The sequence below is a fragment of the Brassica rapa genome, chromosome A09, assembly GCF_000309985.2.
Source record: "Brassica rapa cultivar Chiifu-401-42 chromosome A09, CAAS_Brap_v3.01, whole genome shotgun sequence".
Classification (NCBI taxonomy): Eukaryota; Viridiplantae; Streptophyta; class Magnoliopsida; order Brassicales; family Brassicaceae; genus Brassica; species Brassica rapa.
The window spans coordinates 21,179,650-21,196,384 of NC_024803.2; the positions used below are offsets into that span (position 1 = coordinate 21,179,650).

The window sequence follows — 16,735 nt, forward strand, 5'->3', positions numbered from 1 at the left end:
AAGAGATAAGGTTTTCTGATCTCAAGTTGTTTACTATTGACTCTTTATAAATGATTTTATTATCTACATCTATTAAATTGTGCTTTCGTTATCGTTTTTATTTCATTGATATAGGTTTAGTTTTTTTTTTTTTAACTTCTCTATGAATTCAGTGAATAATATAAGTGACAATTAAAAATGATAGACATTTGTAAAAATTAATTTCACTTCAGATACATATCGAAGAATCAAAAATTTCAAGAAAATCGCTGAAAAATTCTATTCACATGTTAGTGTTCAAATCTAATATATCAAGTTGTTATAGAATATAAGTGTAGACTCGAAATATAAATGTTTGTCTAGTATATATTCACCAGTTTGGTCTAAAAATTATCTAATTTTAGAACAACAAAACAAATTACTTATTTTATATATAGTATATTTTAATATATATATATATACATATATTTATTATTGACACTTTCTACTCATGAATTTATTAACATTTGTATAATTGTTGTAACAAAAATTTAATCACAAAACTTATAATGTTAGATTTTTTCAATACAAATTTCAAAATTTAAATATTAAGATCTCAATACTGTTCCATTGCAAATTTTGAAATTAACATATTTATATATTTTTATATAGTATATAATTTAATTTAAATGATGTATATTTAATAAGAATATCTATTAATGAGACTTCATATTCATATGAATTTATTATCATTTGTATCTTGCTTTAATAAAGAAAAATTAATCCATTGATAAAAAAATTTCAATCCGTGACTTTTAATCTTTATAGCAATTTCTAGTAGTTTTAAGAAATTCAAAATATAACATATAAGAAAAAATCTATATTTCTTTTATATGCTTAATATGATTGTTTGATTTACGTTAATAATATAAAATTAAACAGAAAAGAGAGGATACGATTTTTTATATATCAAATATGTATTATTCATAATCATTAATTATCATAAATATGTTAATCATATTAGGTAATTTCATAGCTTTTATTTAAAGAAATGAAAAAATTTATTTTGTACACTATTAATCAATTTGACAGTTAGTTTAATAAATGGAAAATTACATGTTTACCACTTTTATGGTACCACTTTTTATTTTTACCACCACTAATGAGACATTTTCAAAAATACATTCTTCATTAAGTGACAAAAGACTCTTATGTTCTTGTTATTTATATATATAATAAATTATTATTTAAATAAAAATAAAAAAATAAAAAAATGAAAAAATAAAAAATAAAATATAAAATAAAAAAAAAAATGTAAATTTTTTTTTTTATGTTTTCGAATTATTTTTTTTCAAATTCGAACTTTTTTATAATTTTTTTATAATTTTTTTTTAGAATTGTTTTTTTTTTCCAAATTTCTTTTTAAAAAACAAAAATTATGTTTGAAACTATTTTTTAAAAAAATTTTATACATTTTTTAAATATTTATATATTTATTAGAATCATAAATTTCACATTCCAAAAATCATATCCCACCCCTCAACTCTAAACCCTAAGTCTAGATTTGTTAACCCTAAGGGTATAATTGTATTTTACCTTTCATTAAAAGTGAGAGTAAAAGTGGTTAGTGTAAACATGAAAAGTGGTACTATGAATGTGGTATTTGTGGCAATTTCCCTTTAAAAAAAGTAAAATATATATTTATATGGACCAACTAATTTTTCTAAAGTTTCTAAGAATCATCATCGTGATGACACGTGGCTACGAAAACATGTTGTAATGAATGCTCCAAGATTAATATATAGGAGATTATTAAAACAAAAGTATCTTTTGTTACTGTTTGGAAACGTGGATAGCAATATAAATAAAAATTGTTTGAAAACATTGATAGCAGTATAAAAACTAAGTATAATCTATTTTTAGTAATTTCATTAATATAATTACATTAATTGTCTTTCCATATTTCACTCGGTTCAATAATTTCATTAATTATATTACCTTAACAATATATCATATCATTAATTATATTACCATAATAATAGTGCAGATTTTTATTTATTAGTTAATCAACATTAAATTTGTGCCAATTAAAAAATAAAAATGTAAAATTACTGGATTTTCCATATGGTTAAACGTTCGGCTTAATTTGTTTTACTAAAGCTTTTTTAGTTTTAGTTTCAATTTGTGAAAAATTACGTAGCCAAAAATATAATTCAAAGGCATGTTTTTGTGAATAAAATAATAATTTAAATCAAAATAATAAAAATGTATTACATTTATTGTCACTTAATTTTTCACTCATATAATTATTTTACTAAAATAAAAAACTCTTTATATTTCACTTAGTTTAACCAAACACATAGAAATAGTCATTTTTATTATTTTATCAAATTAGTTAGGCATGATTATTGCCTATCTATTTAGGTACGTGTTTTTTCTTTTAGGATATCATTTTTTGTTTAGAAATTAGGCTCCACTTGAATATTATAAACCTAAAATTATCTAAATAACAAATGTATCTGAATGTGGTTCGGATATTTGTATCAAAAATAAATGTATTATCTTATTTGGTCCAGGTGTTTTGAATACAATTAATTATATTAGAATTCATATAAAATATATAATACTAATTATGAAAAACAAATATCAATGTTTAAAAGTATACGAACCAATACGTGCGCGAATACGCGGATCAATCTCTAGTCTATATTATTAAAGTAGAAGTATAAAAATAACTATCCTTAGTTTTTCAAGTTATTTACAATCATATGCCTTTGAAGTAATAAATTTACCTATCTTTTTCTTGGCTTTTACAGTTTAATTAATGCATTTTCTTAAAATGAAGTACATCAAATTATGTACTACTTATTTAAGAAATATTTTTTATAATCTAACTAAACAATAAATTATACTTAAACATTGCCAAAAATGTAACAAGATGTTCATTATTACGGATTGGTTATTCTTTTATTTTGGTATATTAACTATATCTAAGAAGATATAGAAAATGTTACAAAAATACATAATATAAACACACACAAAATGTAAATAATATATATTGAATTATTTGAACGTATGAATCAAATATAACCATATATAATAAACTATTTTACCTAATTTTTTGATCAAAAAGAAATACAGTTGGACGAACACACGAGGTATCTTTTAAAAATATAGGTGTACTAGTTAACTGATCAAAAAGTAAAATAAAATTATTTATTATAAATTATAAAATTATTGTGTTTAAAAATATATTAAATAATTATTTAATTTAAAATATATATTGCCATTTATATAAAATAAATATTTTATAAAAAAGAAGTAGAAACGAATTTCCTCGGGTGCGCGGATCAAGCTTCAGTTGTATCCTTGATTGTTAATCATTATAAAAACAACATGATTCTTCAATATCAGTCACTCATCTAGTCATCTTTACAAAAATTTTCACACGAGAGAAAAAAAGAGTTGTACAAAATGGAAGAAAATAACAAAAACCTTGTAGACGAAGAAGCTAAAGCTTCTGTAGAGATATGGAGATATCTCTTTGGGTTTGCAGATATCGCAGCTGCGAAGTGTGCAATTGATCTTAAAATACCAGAAGCCCTTGAAAACAATCCTTCGTCACAGCCGATGACCCTAACTGAACTCTCTTCCGCCACCTCCGCCTCTCCTTCACATCTCCACCGTATAATGAGGTTTCTTGTGCACCAGGGAGTCTTCAAAAAAGTGCCCACAAAAGATGGTCTTGCCACAGGCTACACTAACACGCCACTCTCTCGCCGTATGATGATCACTAAAAGTGACGGCAAGTCGCTGGCTCCTTTGCTTCTCCTCGAAACAAGTCCAGAGATGCTCGCTCCATGGTTGAAACTGAGCTTAGTTGTGTCTTCGCCGGTCAACGCTTCGGTTCCGCCTTTCGATGCAGTGCACGGTAAGGAGTTGTGGTCGTTCGCAAAGGACAATCCTCGCCACAGCGAACTATTCAATGAGGCCATGGCTTGTGATGCAAGGCGTGTGGTGCCACGTATAGCCGGAGCTTGTCACGGCTTATTTGACGGCGTGGCTACGGTGGTGGACGTTGGAGGCGGTACCGGAGAGACGATGGGGATTTTGGTTAAGGAGTTTCCTTGGGTCAAAGGAATTAACTTTGATCTTCCTCATGTTGTTGAAGTTGCGCAAGCCATGGAAAGTGTTGAGAATGTAGGAGGAGATATGTTTGATTCCATTCCTGCATGCGACGCTGTTTTTATCAAGGTTAGATCCATTTCCATATGTTTTTAATTAATTATTAGTATTCACTAAAATAATTATAGTGATTTCTATAAACTTACATTTAGTGTTTTAAATCAAACATTTACAGAAAAAAAAGAAAAATGTTTATTTTCTTGACCAAAAACTGAAATGAATAAATGTTAAAATAAATATTTATTTTGTTGTTTTATAAAATAAGCATTAAAATTCCCTGAAATACCATAAGTTGGATACTACTTTTCAAAAATACACTGAAACAAAAAATAGTCTAACATTTATAAATGATTTAGGAAAGCTATTTTAATCTTTTTAATAACAAACTTCAGGTATTTATGAAAATTGTTATCATTTGAATGCAAATTTGAAAATTGGCATCAAAATTGTGGTAAAATTAGAATTATCCCATTTATTTTTTTTTTTTAAAAAATCTTCACTGAAAATTAAAATAAGATAAGATAAGATAAAGAATGAAGAAAGTTTCTCAAGTAAAACAGTTTGAAATATTTACCAGAAACTCTCCTGACACTTAAAAATTTATAATAAACTATTTTCAAAAAAATAAAAAAGTTAACTAAATAACTAAAATTTATTTAGATATTGATAGTATTTAGTTTATATATGCATTTGAGAAACTTTGTTAGTGGATGTGTTCTTAGGATATCTATATTCTAATTTTCTCAAGTTAAATTTCTGAAAGTGTAAATGTAAATTATATTAAATTTTTTTATATTATATTCTACTTAACAAGCCTCTAACAATAATGTTCTTAAATTCTAAGAGCAAATACAATGATGGAATCCATACAAGATTTTAACAATAAAATAATAATAATATATATATATTAGGTATATATGTTTAATTTTTAAATTTATCAAAAATATTAATCCAAAATATTTGTTCCAATAATATTTAAAGATTATTTAATGGATTTTATCATTTCAAACCACGTTTTTATCGTTTTTCTATTTTTTTTTTTAAGATTAGTAAATTAGTTACTCACGTAAAAACTACCACTGCAAACTTGAGCTGAGACTTATTATCCAAGATCAGGATCTATCCGAGATCTGTTTCAGATACACTCCAAAAATAGGATATCTGGATGTCCGGATCCAGATCCAGATAGTAAAATCTCGGATCTCTTGAAGTCGTATCCGGATTCGAATATCTTGATTTAAGTCAGAATAGTGTTCTTAAAACATATTAAATTATTAATTTTATTAATAAATACATTTGATTTATATGTTAATATTTGTACATAAATTATTTTTTATAATTTATATTTTAACTTTTATAATATTCTATACATATATATACACATTTATAAATATTGTATAAATGTTTAATTTATGTATTATTTTGATTTTTTTCTTTTTCCTTTTTAGTGATATTTGAAATTTTAGGTATTTGTGAAGCTCGAGGTAAAATGAGGTAAAACATAATTACCCTAAATAAAGCCGGAACTTTGTTGATTTTTGTATTTGACAAAATAGTTTAGATGTCAAACTCAAACGACCGAAAGAACAAAAAACACATGTATCATGTTTTTCATATATGATATATGATCTGACACCAATATAATAAATAAATTGATAGTAACGACTCCCACCGACTAAAACCTTTTCTAGAAACACTCCGAATGGGCAAAAGACGCATCATTTTTATGTTTATCTTAAAACGAAATTGACGAACTTCACAACTTTTTCGCCAATTAATTTTATTTAGCTTTGTAACTAAACCATATATTATTTTTTAACTATATTATGTAAACCATATATCATGCGATGATCTTTCAAGAACTTTTTTTTTGTCAGCATCGTATAGTATCAACAACTCCAAATTTGGAAACAATAAACCAATTTTTTCTTTTTTGAGAAACCATTGTTTAGGTTTCTAACTTCAAGGAATACCATGAATAGGGCTGCGCATTTTATCCTTAAATTTGATTTGATCCGTTATTTTCTTCGATTCAATCCGAAAAATCAGGATATCCGTAAGGTTTCAGACCAAAGCAAATAATAAAATCGATATATGTTAAAAACGAAGCAAATCACAAATATTAAAATTTTAAGAACCGGATATCCGCTCCGTTCCAACAGATATAAAAAATACATATATATATTGATTAAATGTAGAGTTCTAAACATATGAGTTTATATAATTGTTATCTTAACATATGATTTAATAAATTATATTCACATTATTAGTTATAAAAGTATTAAAATAAACGCTGAAGCAATTTTTATGATATTTATAACTTTTTCTTAAGTTTTTCTTTTTTATAACTAATTTAAAATTAAAAAAAAACATATAGTTTCAGTGCTTCTTTTATTTTTTTTTTTTTATATCATGTAAAAATATTTGAAAGAACAAATTTATCTGATTTTTTTTAGATTATTTGTATTAATTAAAACAAAATAATAAATTCGTAAGTATTTGTACATATCCACAAATATCTAAAAATTTTCTAGATATCCGGTTTTCCGGATATCCATATATTTTCCAGAGCAATCAAATAAAAAAAATTGATATCCGTTTACGTACGAAGCAAATCACAAATACCTCTAAAAATCCGGATATCTAATCTGTGTCCAGCACTATCGTGAACTTATATTTTAAACATTATATACCATTCATCACCCTCTTAAGAACCCAAATATGTGGAATTTTTGAATTTTAAATTTCGTAGTCGAGGTGTAAAGCGAAACATCTAATATCAGTTTAGAGAAATTTCTACAGTATCGGTATTAATTTACTTAGAAATATGTTCGTAAGCAAAAGAAAACATCAATCACATTTGAGAATAAGATTACAAAATGGATAATTATAATAATTATTATTATTGGTAATACTATGTATATCTTGCTATAGCGGAGAAGAATGCATATCTAATCATCAACTCCATTCGTTTCGGTTTAGTTGTCGTTGTAGATTAAAATTTTTGTTTCAAAATAATTGTCATTTTAGAATTTTAATGCAAAATTTATTGATAATTTCACCAGTTTATTTTTCTATTGATTGAAATATGTTAAGTGTATTGATAATTATGTTTTGTTTTGGAAATATGCACAATCAAATGTCTTAGTAATTTGTGTGTATAAAGCTAAAACGACAACTAAAATTAAATGGATGGAGTATTAATTATTATAAACCCGGATATTACCCAACTTGACGGAGAAATATATACTATCATAATAATCATGATAAATGGATATTTATATAACTAAAAAATTATGATAAATATTGACAGTGGGTGTTACACGATTGGGGAGACGAAGAATGCATAAAAATATTGAAGAACTGTAAAGAAGTGCTCCCACCAAAGATTGGAAAAGTGTTAATAGTGGAATCCATAGTCGGAGAAAAGAAAAACACAATGATAATGAAAGATAAAGATGATAAATTAGAATATGTGAGATTGGCGCTTGATATGGTGATGATGGTGCACACAAGTACAGGCAAAGAAAGGACTTTGAAAGAATGGGACTTTGTTATTAAAGAAGCTGGCTTTGCTCGATATGAGGTTAGGGATATCGATGATGTTCAGAGTGTTATCATTGCGTATCGCTCGTAGAAGATGGAAATAAAAGGGTCAAGTGCAAGATGAGGAAAAGCTCAATAAAAAAAATATTTGCACGTAGCATGTGACAAATAAATCTATACCTAAGTGTGATAGTGTTGTGTGAACGTTCTTTGTAAGAATTTTTCATGGTTTATTTTACCAGTCATGTTGTATTGTGTTTTTCATATTTTCACATGTTTTATGTAATGTCCGTCCCCCAAATCCTACTTTTGTGCCCTAACTTGAACAACAAGAAACACCTGCATACACTGAAAAGGAAAAGGGGTGAATAACACACAGTCATTCAGTGTGGATATGTCAGCTCACATGACTCATACACTACTAAACAACCTGCATGCGAAAATACTAGTCCTAGAACATGCATCACCCAACAAACTAAACAATCAACATACATATCACATTCACATTATTCATATCAATACACAACTTTAACATTCCTCATCTCATAACCATTTCCAATATTAATAATAACATGACACTTGAGCTGGCCGTCACCTCGAAAGGTCGTACGCCACCTTGGGCTTGTCAGACGGTTTATGGACAGAATCGCCATGTCCTCGTCCTCAGTCCGACTTCACACAATTTAATATATACTTAACCACATCACAACTCATCAATATCATGCCACATCATTATCATTAATTATCATATCATAATCAACATCATCGCCATAAATAATTAATAAACATCAATCATCATCAAACAAAAAACAATCTTCTAGACCTAGCATTTACGAATACAACTTGCCTAATAGTACTAGGAATCCAGAGATCGCACCCTCACCTTTGCCTTAAGGTTGAAAGTAGATTCTGAAAATAATGGTCAAAGCAGTTGAAATACTATTCTGTGGATCTGAACTGCGATTGCATTCAAAAAAAAAATTGGGGTTTCTGGTTTTGACAGAACATTATGATTCTTGTCCAGGAAGAAACACGAATAATTATTTGATCTTGCCACTAAACTGGAAACCGCCAATTGATATGGATTCCGTGCAACACGATCTTTCCAGAGACACCTTACTTGCGTTCTAACTCTCTCTGTATCACCAGGAAACCGTCTCAAAAAACCCCTATGTGAATCTGGAAGAACAGGTTTCAGACTTGCGATTCCTGAATCCAGAAAACAGTGATTTTCCCTCAACATGAACATAGAATAATTTCTGGAGTTTATTCCGTAACTGAGTGTTCTTGATGGCTATAGAAATCTGGGAACGTAAGGTTTCTAGCACTAACAATCTCATCACCTAAATCCTTCTTTATCGACGGGAAATCTCCTCTCAATATGGCTCTCTGAACTGGAAAAACAATCCGGACAGATTTTAGAAACATGCTGATTTTCTCTCAACATGTAGATCAAATAACTAATGTAGATTACCTTGTAATGGAGCGGTCTTAGTGGCTATAGAAATCTAGGAACGCCAGCAGATCATCAAGGACGTCACCTAAATGCATCAACCGGAAATCGCTTCACCATATGGCTCTGCAAAACAGAAAAACCAGGTCTGAACAGAATTCATAAATATAATTAATGTTTTCTCTCAACTTGAAGATTGTGTCTTCCTTGCAACGAGATCTATCAATCCAACTTAAATTCTTTGACTATATCCTTTATATTTGGTCGGAATCATCTCTCAAAAACACTAACTTGGCACTGATTTTTCTTGGGAACACAAGATGGTTGACCGCTGCGTTTTCATTGATTTTGGCAAAGCTTCACCGATAAATTCGTATCTCCATCTCCTCTAGGTCATGTCTACCTTATATAGGTGGAGTTTAGGGTTCAGATCATCTAAAATTACTAAAATCCCTTTCTTTAAGGTTTTGCCTTAAAACGTGGGTTTTATTTTAAGATTTGCTGGGTTTGGGCTGTGACATTTTATGTCTCGGTGATTGTTTGTTCGCATATTAAATGGTATTAGATGATAATCCACGCCCTGCGCGGGATGAGTTTTTTTTTTAAAATGTATTGTAATTTATTATTATAAATAATATACTTTTTTTTATCGACAACCCTTTGACATTTGATTAGAGATAAGCATTTGGGTACCATTGGTTTGAGTTTATTCGGGTTTCATGTTTTTGAGGTTACATATTTTAGCCCTATTCTTGTATTTATAAATTTCGTTTTGGTTCGATTCAGATTCTTGCGAATTCGGTTCAGATTCGGATAATCCGTTTAAAATTAATATTTATATAAACTTTAAATTTCTCAAAGTCTAAATATAAAATAATATATAACATACAAATTTTAATAATGTATGAAAAAATACTTAAACTTAACATAAAAATTTGTTTAGCTTAAATATTTGGATAGAAAATCAATAGATATTTTAAGTGTTTTTGGTGTTTTTAATATCGTTTAGCTATTTTACACATGTATTTTTAAGTATTTGTATATATTTCCAAGTATTTTGAACTAAAAACATCTAAAATATTTTGGATATTTTTAAAATTAAATATAAAAATAATTAATATATTTAAATATATAAATATAATTCATGTATTCAAATACCTGAAAATTTTGGTTTCGGTTCTCTAGATACCAAAATGAACCTGTTTGAATATCTAACCAATTTTGGTTCAGGTTCAGTAATACTTTTTTGGATCAGATTTTATTTAGTTTTTTGGATTCGAAATTTAACAAAGTTTTAACGAAAGTGATGGTGGTTCATATTGATTATGGGTATGTAACAATTTTAAAACTAAAACACATTCTACTATATACGTGACTCATTTAGTTAATCATTAAAAATTGTTCTAGGTCTATTTAAGAAAAATAATGGTATGAAAGAACCAACCCACAAAAGAGATGGTTTTTAAAAATTGTTAGATTGACCAACTTACAAAATCTATACTATTAAAGCAGGATCCTATTGTCCTTTTACCTTAACCTGCCTTTTTCTTTACTAACATTGCATGTTTCATTAAGGGCAATCAAATAATATTAATAACACATATATATTGGGTCATTTTTTTGGATTCAGCCCACATCAGATCTCTCTTGGGTCATTTGGGCCGATTAAGAAATCATATCTAATTCTCACATTTTTTTTTCTTTGGGCTATTGAGTCCAAGTTCAAATAATTTTTTTTTCAACTATTCTTAATTATTTTTTTTTTATTTTCTTAATATAATTTAAGCATTCATAAAAAAATGAATTTTTTAATTGAAAAGTATACATCTTTATTAAAAGTATATAATTGTTTTATTAAAATATTAACCACATAATAAAATTAATTTATCAGAGTTATACCAACTTAATTCATTAAAAAAAATAAAGTTTAATTTTTTAAACATAAATAGTCAATTAAAATAAAATATGATAAATAAAGATAAAAAGTTTAAGTCTTTTATAAAATAAAACACAAATATATGAAAATATGATATTTACTAAATATTTGTCAATTGGAAAAAAAAAATAAACATGCGCTTTGAAAGCGCAGATCAAAATCTAGTAACCATAAAATCCTTAGAAAACGTAAGGGGTTTGGTTTAAAGGAACGTAATTGCAAAGAATAATGAATTTATAAGATCTAATGTGACTAGCTCAACCAACTTCTCGACCAAGTAATATATGCTAATTAATAAAGATTTACGCAGTTATTATAAGTCATAAATAAAATGTAATAAATTCAAATTTATGCAATCTCTTTCGACCAGCAAAGATTTTTATTACATTAAAAATCGTAAAACATGTAAGGAAAGATTTATACGGTTAGCATTTACATATTGAAATAATGTTCTATATATTATATTTTTTAGTCGTCCATTAAATGTTCTGCCCTTGCTATCCTACTGAAATCGATCGATTTAAAAAAGAGAGAGAGGGGGGGGGGGGGGGAGGCGAGGAGCTCTGATACCACTCAAATTATCCTAAAAAATGTTACTCTCATCAAAAGAGATTTAGATGTAGTATTTAGGAATCGAATCCACAAGGAGCTAAGGAACAATTAAATCTAGTGTTTATTAATTATAAAGGTTGTAAATGTTTTTAAATGGAATAGCAATAGTAACAAGCGAGTAAATATAAATGTAACTTAGTTGGAAATGATATTAGATTCAGGGCCACTATTCAGGTGTTGGAGATTATAATACCTATAGATGCCTAACTGTTGCATGCATATGCATGATATATTAGAGCTCATTCGCTTAACTCAGTGATCAGCTGTCGCATGTACCACTGGTTAACAGACTAGATTTTGTGTCTCACCGGTTAGTATGCAGACACAAGAGAGTGTCGATCGATAGTCTATTAAGACGTCGACCGATACACCTTTGCCAACATCGATCGATTGTCAGTTGAGGACATCGATCGACGGGTTCTAGCCAGGCCTATGCGCGAGTATGAAATGCTCTACTAAGATTCTAAATTGGCGGTTAGCCTCTCTAGCAATCCTAATATGATAGATAGATGTCAGGATGGGATAACAAGGGTGCTTGAATATGCAATCCTATGATCAAGTTCTAGTTAGCTAGGCTAAAACAAGCAATGAATACAAATCTATCATGAATATCACAACAAGGCAGATCTATAGTTTGGGGCTAATCCCACAAACCTATCTGAACCCTGGATCTAACAGTTGAACTACTCAGACATAGCAAAGCAATTCGTATCAATAGATAAATAGAAACTCATAGAATAGATGAAAAGAAATAGAAACAAGGAGTTCCAATCACAAGTGATCTTCTCTCCCAAATGAAACTTGTAACAAAACTAGGTCTAGAAAAAGCTCTATTCTTCTGCCGTCAAAAACACTAGGCAGTATATATTCTACTAGGTTAAAAACTCGTCAGGGCATTTTGGTAATTTGTCTTGGCCTTGGTTTTTAAGTCTGCTGAATCCAAAATGTCGCGTCTGGTGTCTCGACATCGATCGATGGTACTTGGGGACATCGATCAATATTAATCTTCATCTGTCGAGGCATTTCCTGATATCGATCGTCAGCACTGATGCGCATCGATCGATTATTCTTCCTCTCGTCGACCTCTAAGTGGTCAGCTCGGGTGAAATGTCCTTTAAGCTCCAAAATGCTCCAAAGTCATAGCTTTACTCCGAAATGCACCTGAACCTGAAAACATACATAGAAGAGTAGAAAACATAGATATATATATAGTAAAACACTTATATACCATGGATAAAAATGGATCAAATCCAAGGTATATCAACTCCCCCAGACTTACCCTTTTGCTTGTCCTCAAGCAAAACATACAGGCAGTCTCTCTGAAAGAGGTTTGAAAATATTTAGGGATTTAAGATTTTAAAACATAGAAATCTTTCCTCAACAATTTTGCAACCACATTTAAAAATTCCTAATCACAAAAGCACACTATGCAATATCCTAGCTTACCAACCATTTCTAACATAACACAACTCATCAATTCACGTCTGACATCCCCTCTACTGATTTCATTTCTTAGCATAAATATAAAGTGAATGCTTTACCTTGGGAGTATCGATCACATGATGCAAGGATTTCAGACAGGTATCTGGAGCTGCAGGTAAAAGTTAGTTCCTAGTTTCTCTCTCTCTAAATTTCTCTCTTGAGTCAAAGTCTGCTTCCATTGCAGAATCAGTGACCAAAATTGGACAGGCTTCCATGAATCAAAACTTAATGGTGGTTGCCACCAAGTTCTGTTCACTTCTTTTTGACCTATATCCAAGAGTTCTTTGCGAAAGCGAGCTTTGAAGATTGCCGCCTCCAAGTCCCATTTCGAACTCTTTATTTGAGTCTTTATGAATCAAGCCTTAATGATTTTAGCCACCAAATCCTGTTCAGACTCATCCTAAATAAACAATAGATCTTATTTATTTATATATATATATATTTTTTTTTGGGATACCTACTAACTAATCTAGGGTCGAAATTTAGAGAGAGAAAATGTGATAAATAATCTAAACCAGGCGTTACCTTCCAGACCTGTTTGAAGAATCCGATCCCATGTATACCAAGCCCAAAGACAAGCGGTTATGTTAGGTTTAGTGTTGGAAATCAGCTTTAGTTACTTCATATGGTTCAAGGTAAGTGTGTAGTTGATAGGTTGATCCGCTTTAGCATTTTTAGTGATACTAGATTCTTTCTCCGCGCTACGCGCGGATAATATATTTAAATTTGTTACATTTATCATTTTTTATTTGTATGTGAATTTTTGTATGTTTTATATATAACTAATTTTTAAATTTGTTTTTATTATATTTTTAGTTTGAAGTAAGCATTTCTATTATATGTAACATAATTAACTAATAAAATATGAAGAATCAAGTCTGAGATTTTAGAGTTATGTAAAAAAAATATAATTATGTATAGAACATAAATTATCTTAGTTCAAAAGATCGGAATCTCTTCTCGAATAAATACACGAAAAGAAAAAGTACTCTAATAACCTACTTAAAATATAAAACCCACTTTTCAAAAAAAGCGTACTTAATAATATTTTTTTACGTGTAATAGTTGAAAACTGACAATTGAATATCAATCTAGAATATTATTTTAATATATCTAATGGTAAAATATTAATTTTAATTAACAAATTTTGAATTTTGTAATATTACATGAATTAGAAGTCTTTAAAATCTAAAATCTATTTTATTAACATAATATATTTTTTATTAATTTATTATTTTGACGTTTCAAAATATTGCTTTAGTTTTATTTCTATATTAATTTTTAATAATTTAGTTTCCTTTTAAGAAATTTTAAAATTATTAAAAATATAATATATTTAAAATTATTTATTTAAATAGATCCAAATATGATGTCTTATTTTTATGTGTGTTTACGTTGAGCATATTAATTTGTAGTTTGTATATTAAATAACACCTTGTTGCGTACCGTCCTATGGTTTTAATAAATGTGTTGTCATTTCTTTTTTATTACTACTAACATAAATTTTTAGTGATCAGTGATAATTTATTTTTAACGTTCAGAATTATATTTGATCGTATATTTTCTAACTCTTCATGCTTACACTTTTTTCGAATCATTTTAATTAGATAATAGGATTAAAGATGTAAATAAAACTGTGTATGTTCTAAATTTAGACTTTTTAGTGTAACTGAGCACTATCAATTATGGAAATTATATTATGATTTTATTTCACTAAATCTTTCTTTATGTGTATATTTTTTGTTTTATTTTGTGTGTTTTACAATTTTATTGCATTATTCTTTAATTGGAGAGAATTGGTACTTCCAATTTTTGTTTCATATACCTTAAAAGTCTTCGGTTGATTTTTGTTTGTTTTCTTTCTCCAATTACAATGTACAGTGCGACAATTTCTTTTTTTTTTTGGATCAAACTACTAATAGAAAAGTTTAAACTCCAAGAATGAAGTGAGTATTTGTGCTAGAGAAGACTGATTTAGCCACTAATGTAGTGAAATATTATAATATTAAAAGGTATGGAAACTCTTCTCAGTTGTCTTATGCTGGACATAATTAAGTTGTTGTCAATTGATTATATATTTATGATAACTGGAAATACATTTTTATTTCTCCCTTACATTATCTTTAATTGGTTTACGGTTCGACCATTTCTAATATACTGAGAGTAACATAATATTAGATGTAGATTATCTCCTTCCAATTAGGAATGCACAGAATTAGAGAAATTCAAAGTGAGACCACTTTAAATCCTCAACGTCGATCATTTACGTCGATCATGCCTTAGACCATCTCCAATGTATTCCTCTATTTTTTTTCTCTAAAATAGAGGAATTTCATAATAGAGATGGATTTGTCTGCGATATATTTTTCTATTTTCTCTCATAAAAAAGAATATTCTCGATATATTCTTTTATAAGTTTACAAATAATAGTTTTTATTTGTGAAAGTTGAAAACCAGCCCAATTTATTTTAATATTTTATAAAATTATGATATTATTTACACTAAATATTTCTTTACAAACTATTATGTCAATAAAAAATATAATTATATTTATATAAATAATATATTTCACTGAAAGATATTTTTGGTTATAATTGTTTAAGTAAAAAGTCAAAGGATCATTTTGTAAAAACAAATAGATGAGATGACATGACAAAATTATAGTTTTTCATTGGTCGATTATTTTTGCATACGTGGACACTCTATCGGAGGTTTATATCCTCCAGTTTTAATTAAAATCTGTAATATTTAAAATAGTAAGAATCCGAAAAGCTGAAATCTCAACGTCGATCATTTACGTCGGCCATGCCTTAGACCATCTTCAATGTATTCCTCTATTTTTTTCTCTAAAATTGAAGAATTTCATAATAGATATGGATTTATCTCTCGTGTATTTTTCTATTTTCTCTCGTGAAAAGAATATTGCTGATATATTCTTTTTCTAAGTTTACAAATGATATTTTTTATTTGTGAAAGTTGAAATTTTAGTATTTTAGTATTTTATAAAATTATGATATTATTTACACTAAATATTTCTTTACAAAACTATTATGTAAATAAAAATATAATTATAAATATATAAATAATATATTTTCACAAAAAAATATATTTTTTGTTATAATTATTTAAGTAAAAAGTTAAAAGATCATTTTGTAAAAACAAATAGAGGAGGTGACATGGCAAAAATATAGTTTCTCATTGGCCGATTATTTTCGCCTACGTGGACATTCTATCTAAGGCTTATATCTTCCTTTTATTACTTGTTTGATATTTAATACTTAATTTTTAATATATTATGTATTATGTTTTTCAATGTTATGTTTTTTGCATAATTCAACCCCTGTTATACTATGATTAGTTACTTCTTCACCTTTACTTCTCTGTTATCAATAATACACCCCAAACCACTGTAAGTATGTGAGATCTTTTTGACAATCGACAAATTTTAGTCATTTTCTAACAGAAACAAAATTATTTGAACATGTCCAAAAGTAAATTAACGATGTTGACAACTGGAATTATCGGGGTTTTAGTTATGATTTTTGGGGAAAAAAAAAGAGAGA

General features: G+C 27.9%; 1 protein-coding gene and 1 long non-coding RNA gene across 2 annotated transcripts; one reads left to right on the forward strand and one right to left on the reverse strand.

Moving 5' to 3' along the window:
* The first annotated feature begins 1,588 nt into the window (after positions 1 to 1,588).
* LOC103838827 (acetylserotonin O-methyltransferase) lies at positions 1,589 to 8,160 on the forward strand. Its single transcript, XM_009115279.3, has 2 exons — positions 1,589 to 4,212; positions 7,457 to 8,160. Exons 1-2 carry the CDS (start codon positions 3,433 to 3,435, stop codon positions 7,778 to 7,780), a joined length of 1,104 nt encoding a protein of 367 aa, XP_009113527.2. The 5' UTR covers positions 1,589 to 3,432; the 3' UTR covers positions 7,781 to 8,160.
* Positions 7,951 to 11,881, reverse strand: LOC103838828. The gene is made up of 3 exons (XR_004451407.1): positions 9,164 to 11,881; positions 8,573 to 9,083; positions 7,951 to 8,037 (listed from the first exon to the last, which is right to left on the reverse strand). It is a non-coding gene; the product is annotated as an uncharacterized LOC103838828 (long non-coding RNA).
* Positions 11,882 to 16,735: the final 4,854 nt, after the last annotated feature.

Coding starts and splice junctions, on each gene's coding strand:
- LOC103838827 (XM_009115279.3), top strand. CDS start 3,433: ATGGAAGAAAATAACAAAAACCTTGTAGACGAAGAAGCTAAAGCTTCT. Junction 4,213..7,456: donor GCGACGCTGTTTTTATCAAG/GTTAGATCCATT, acceptor AAATATTGACAG/TGGGTGTTACACGATTGGGG.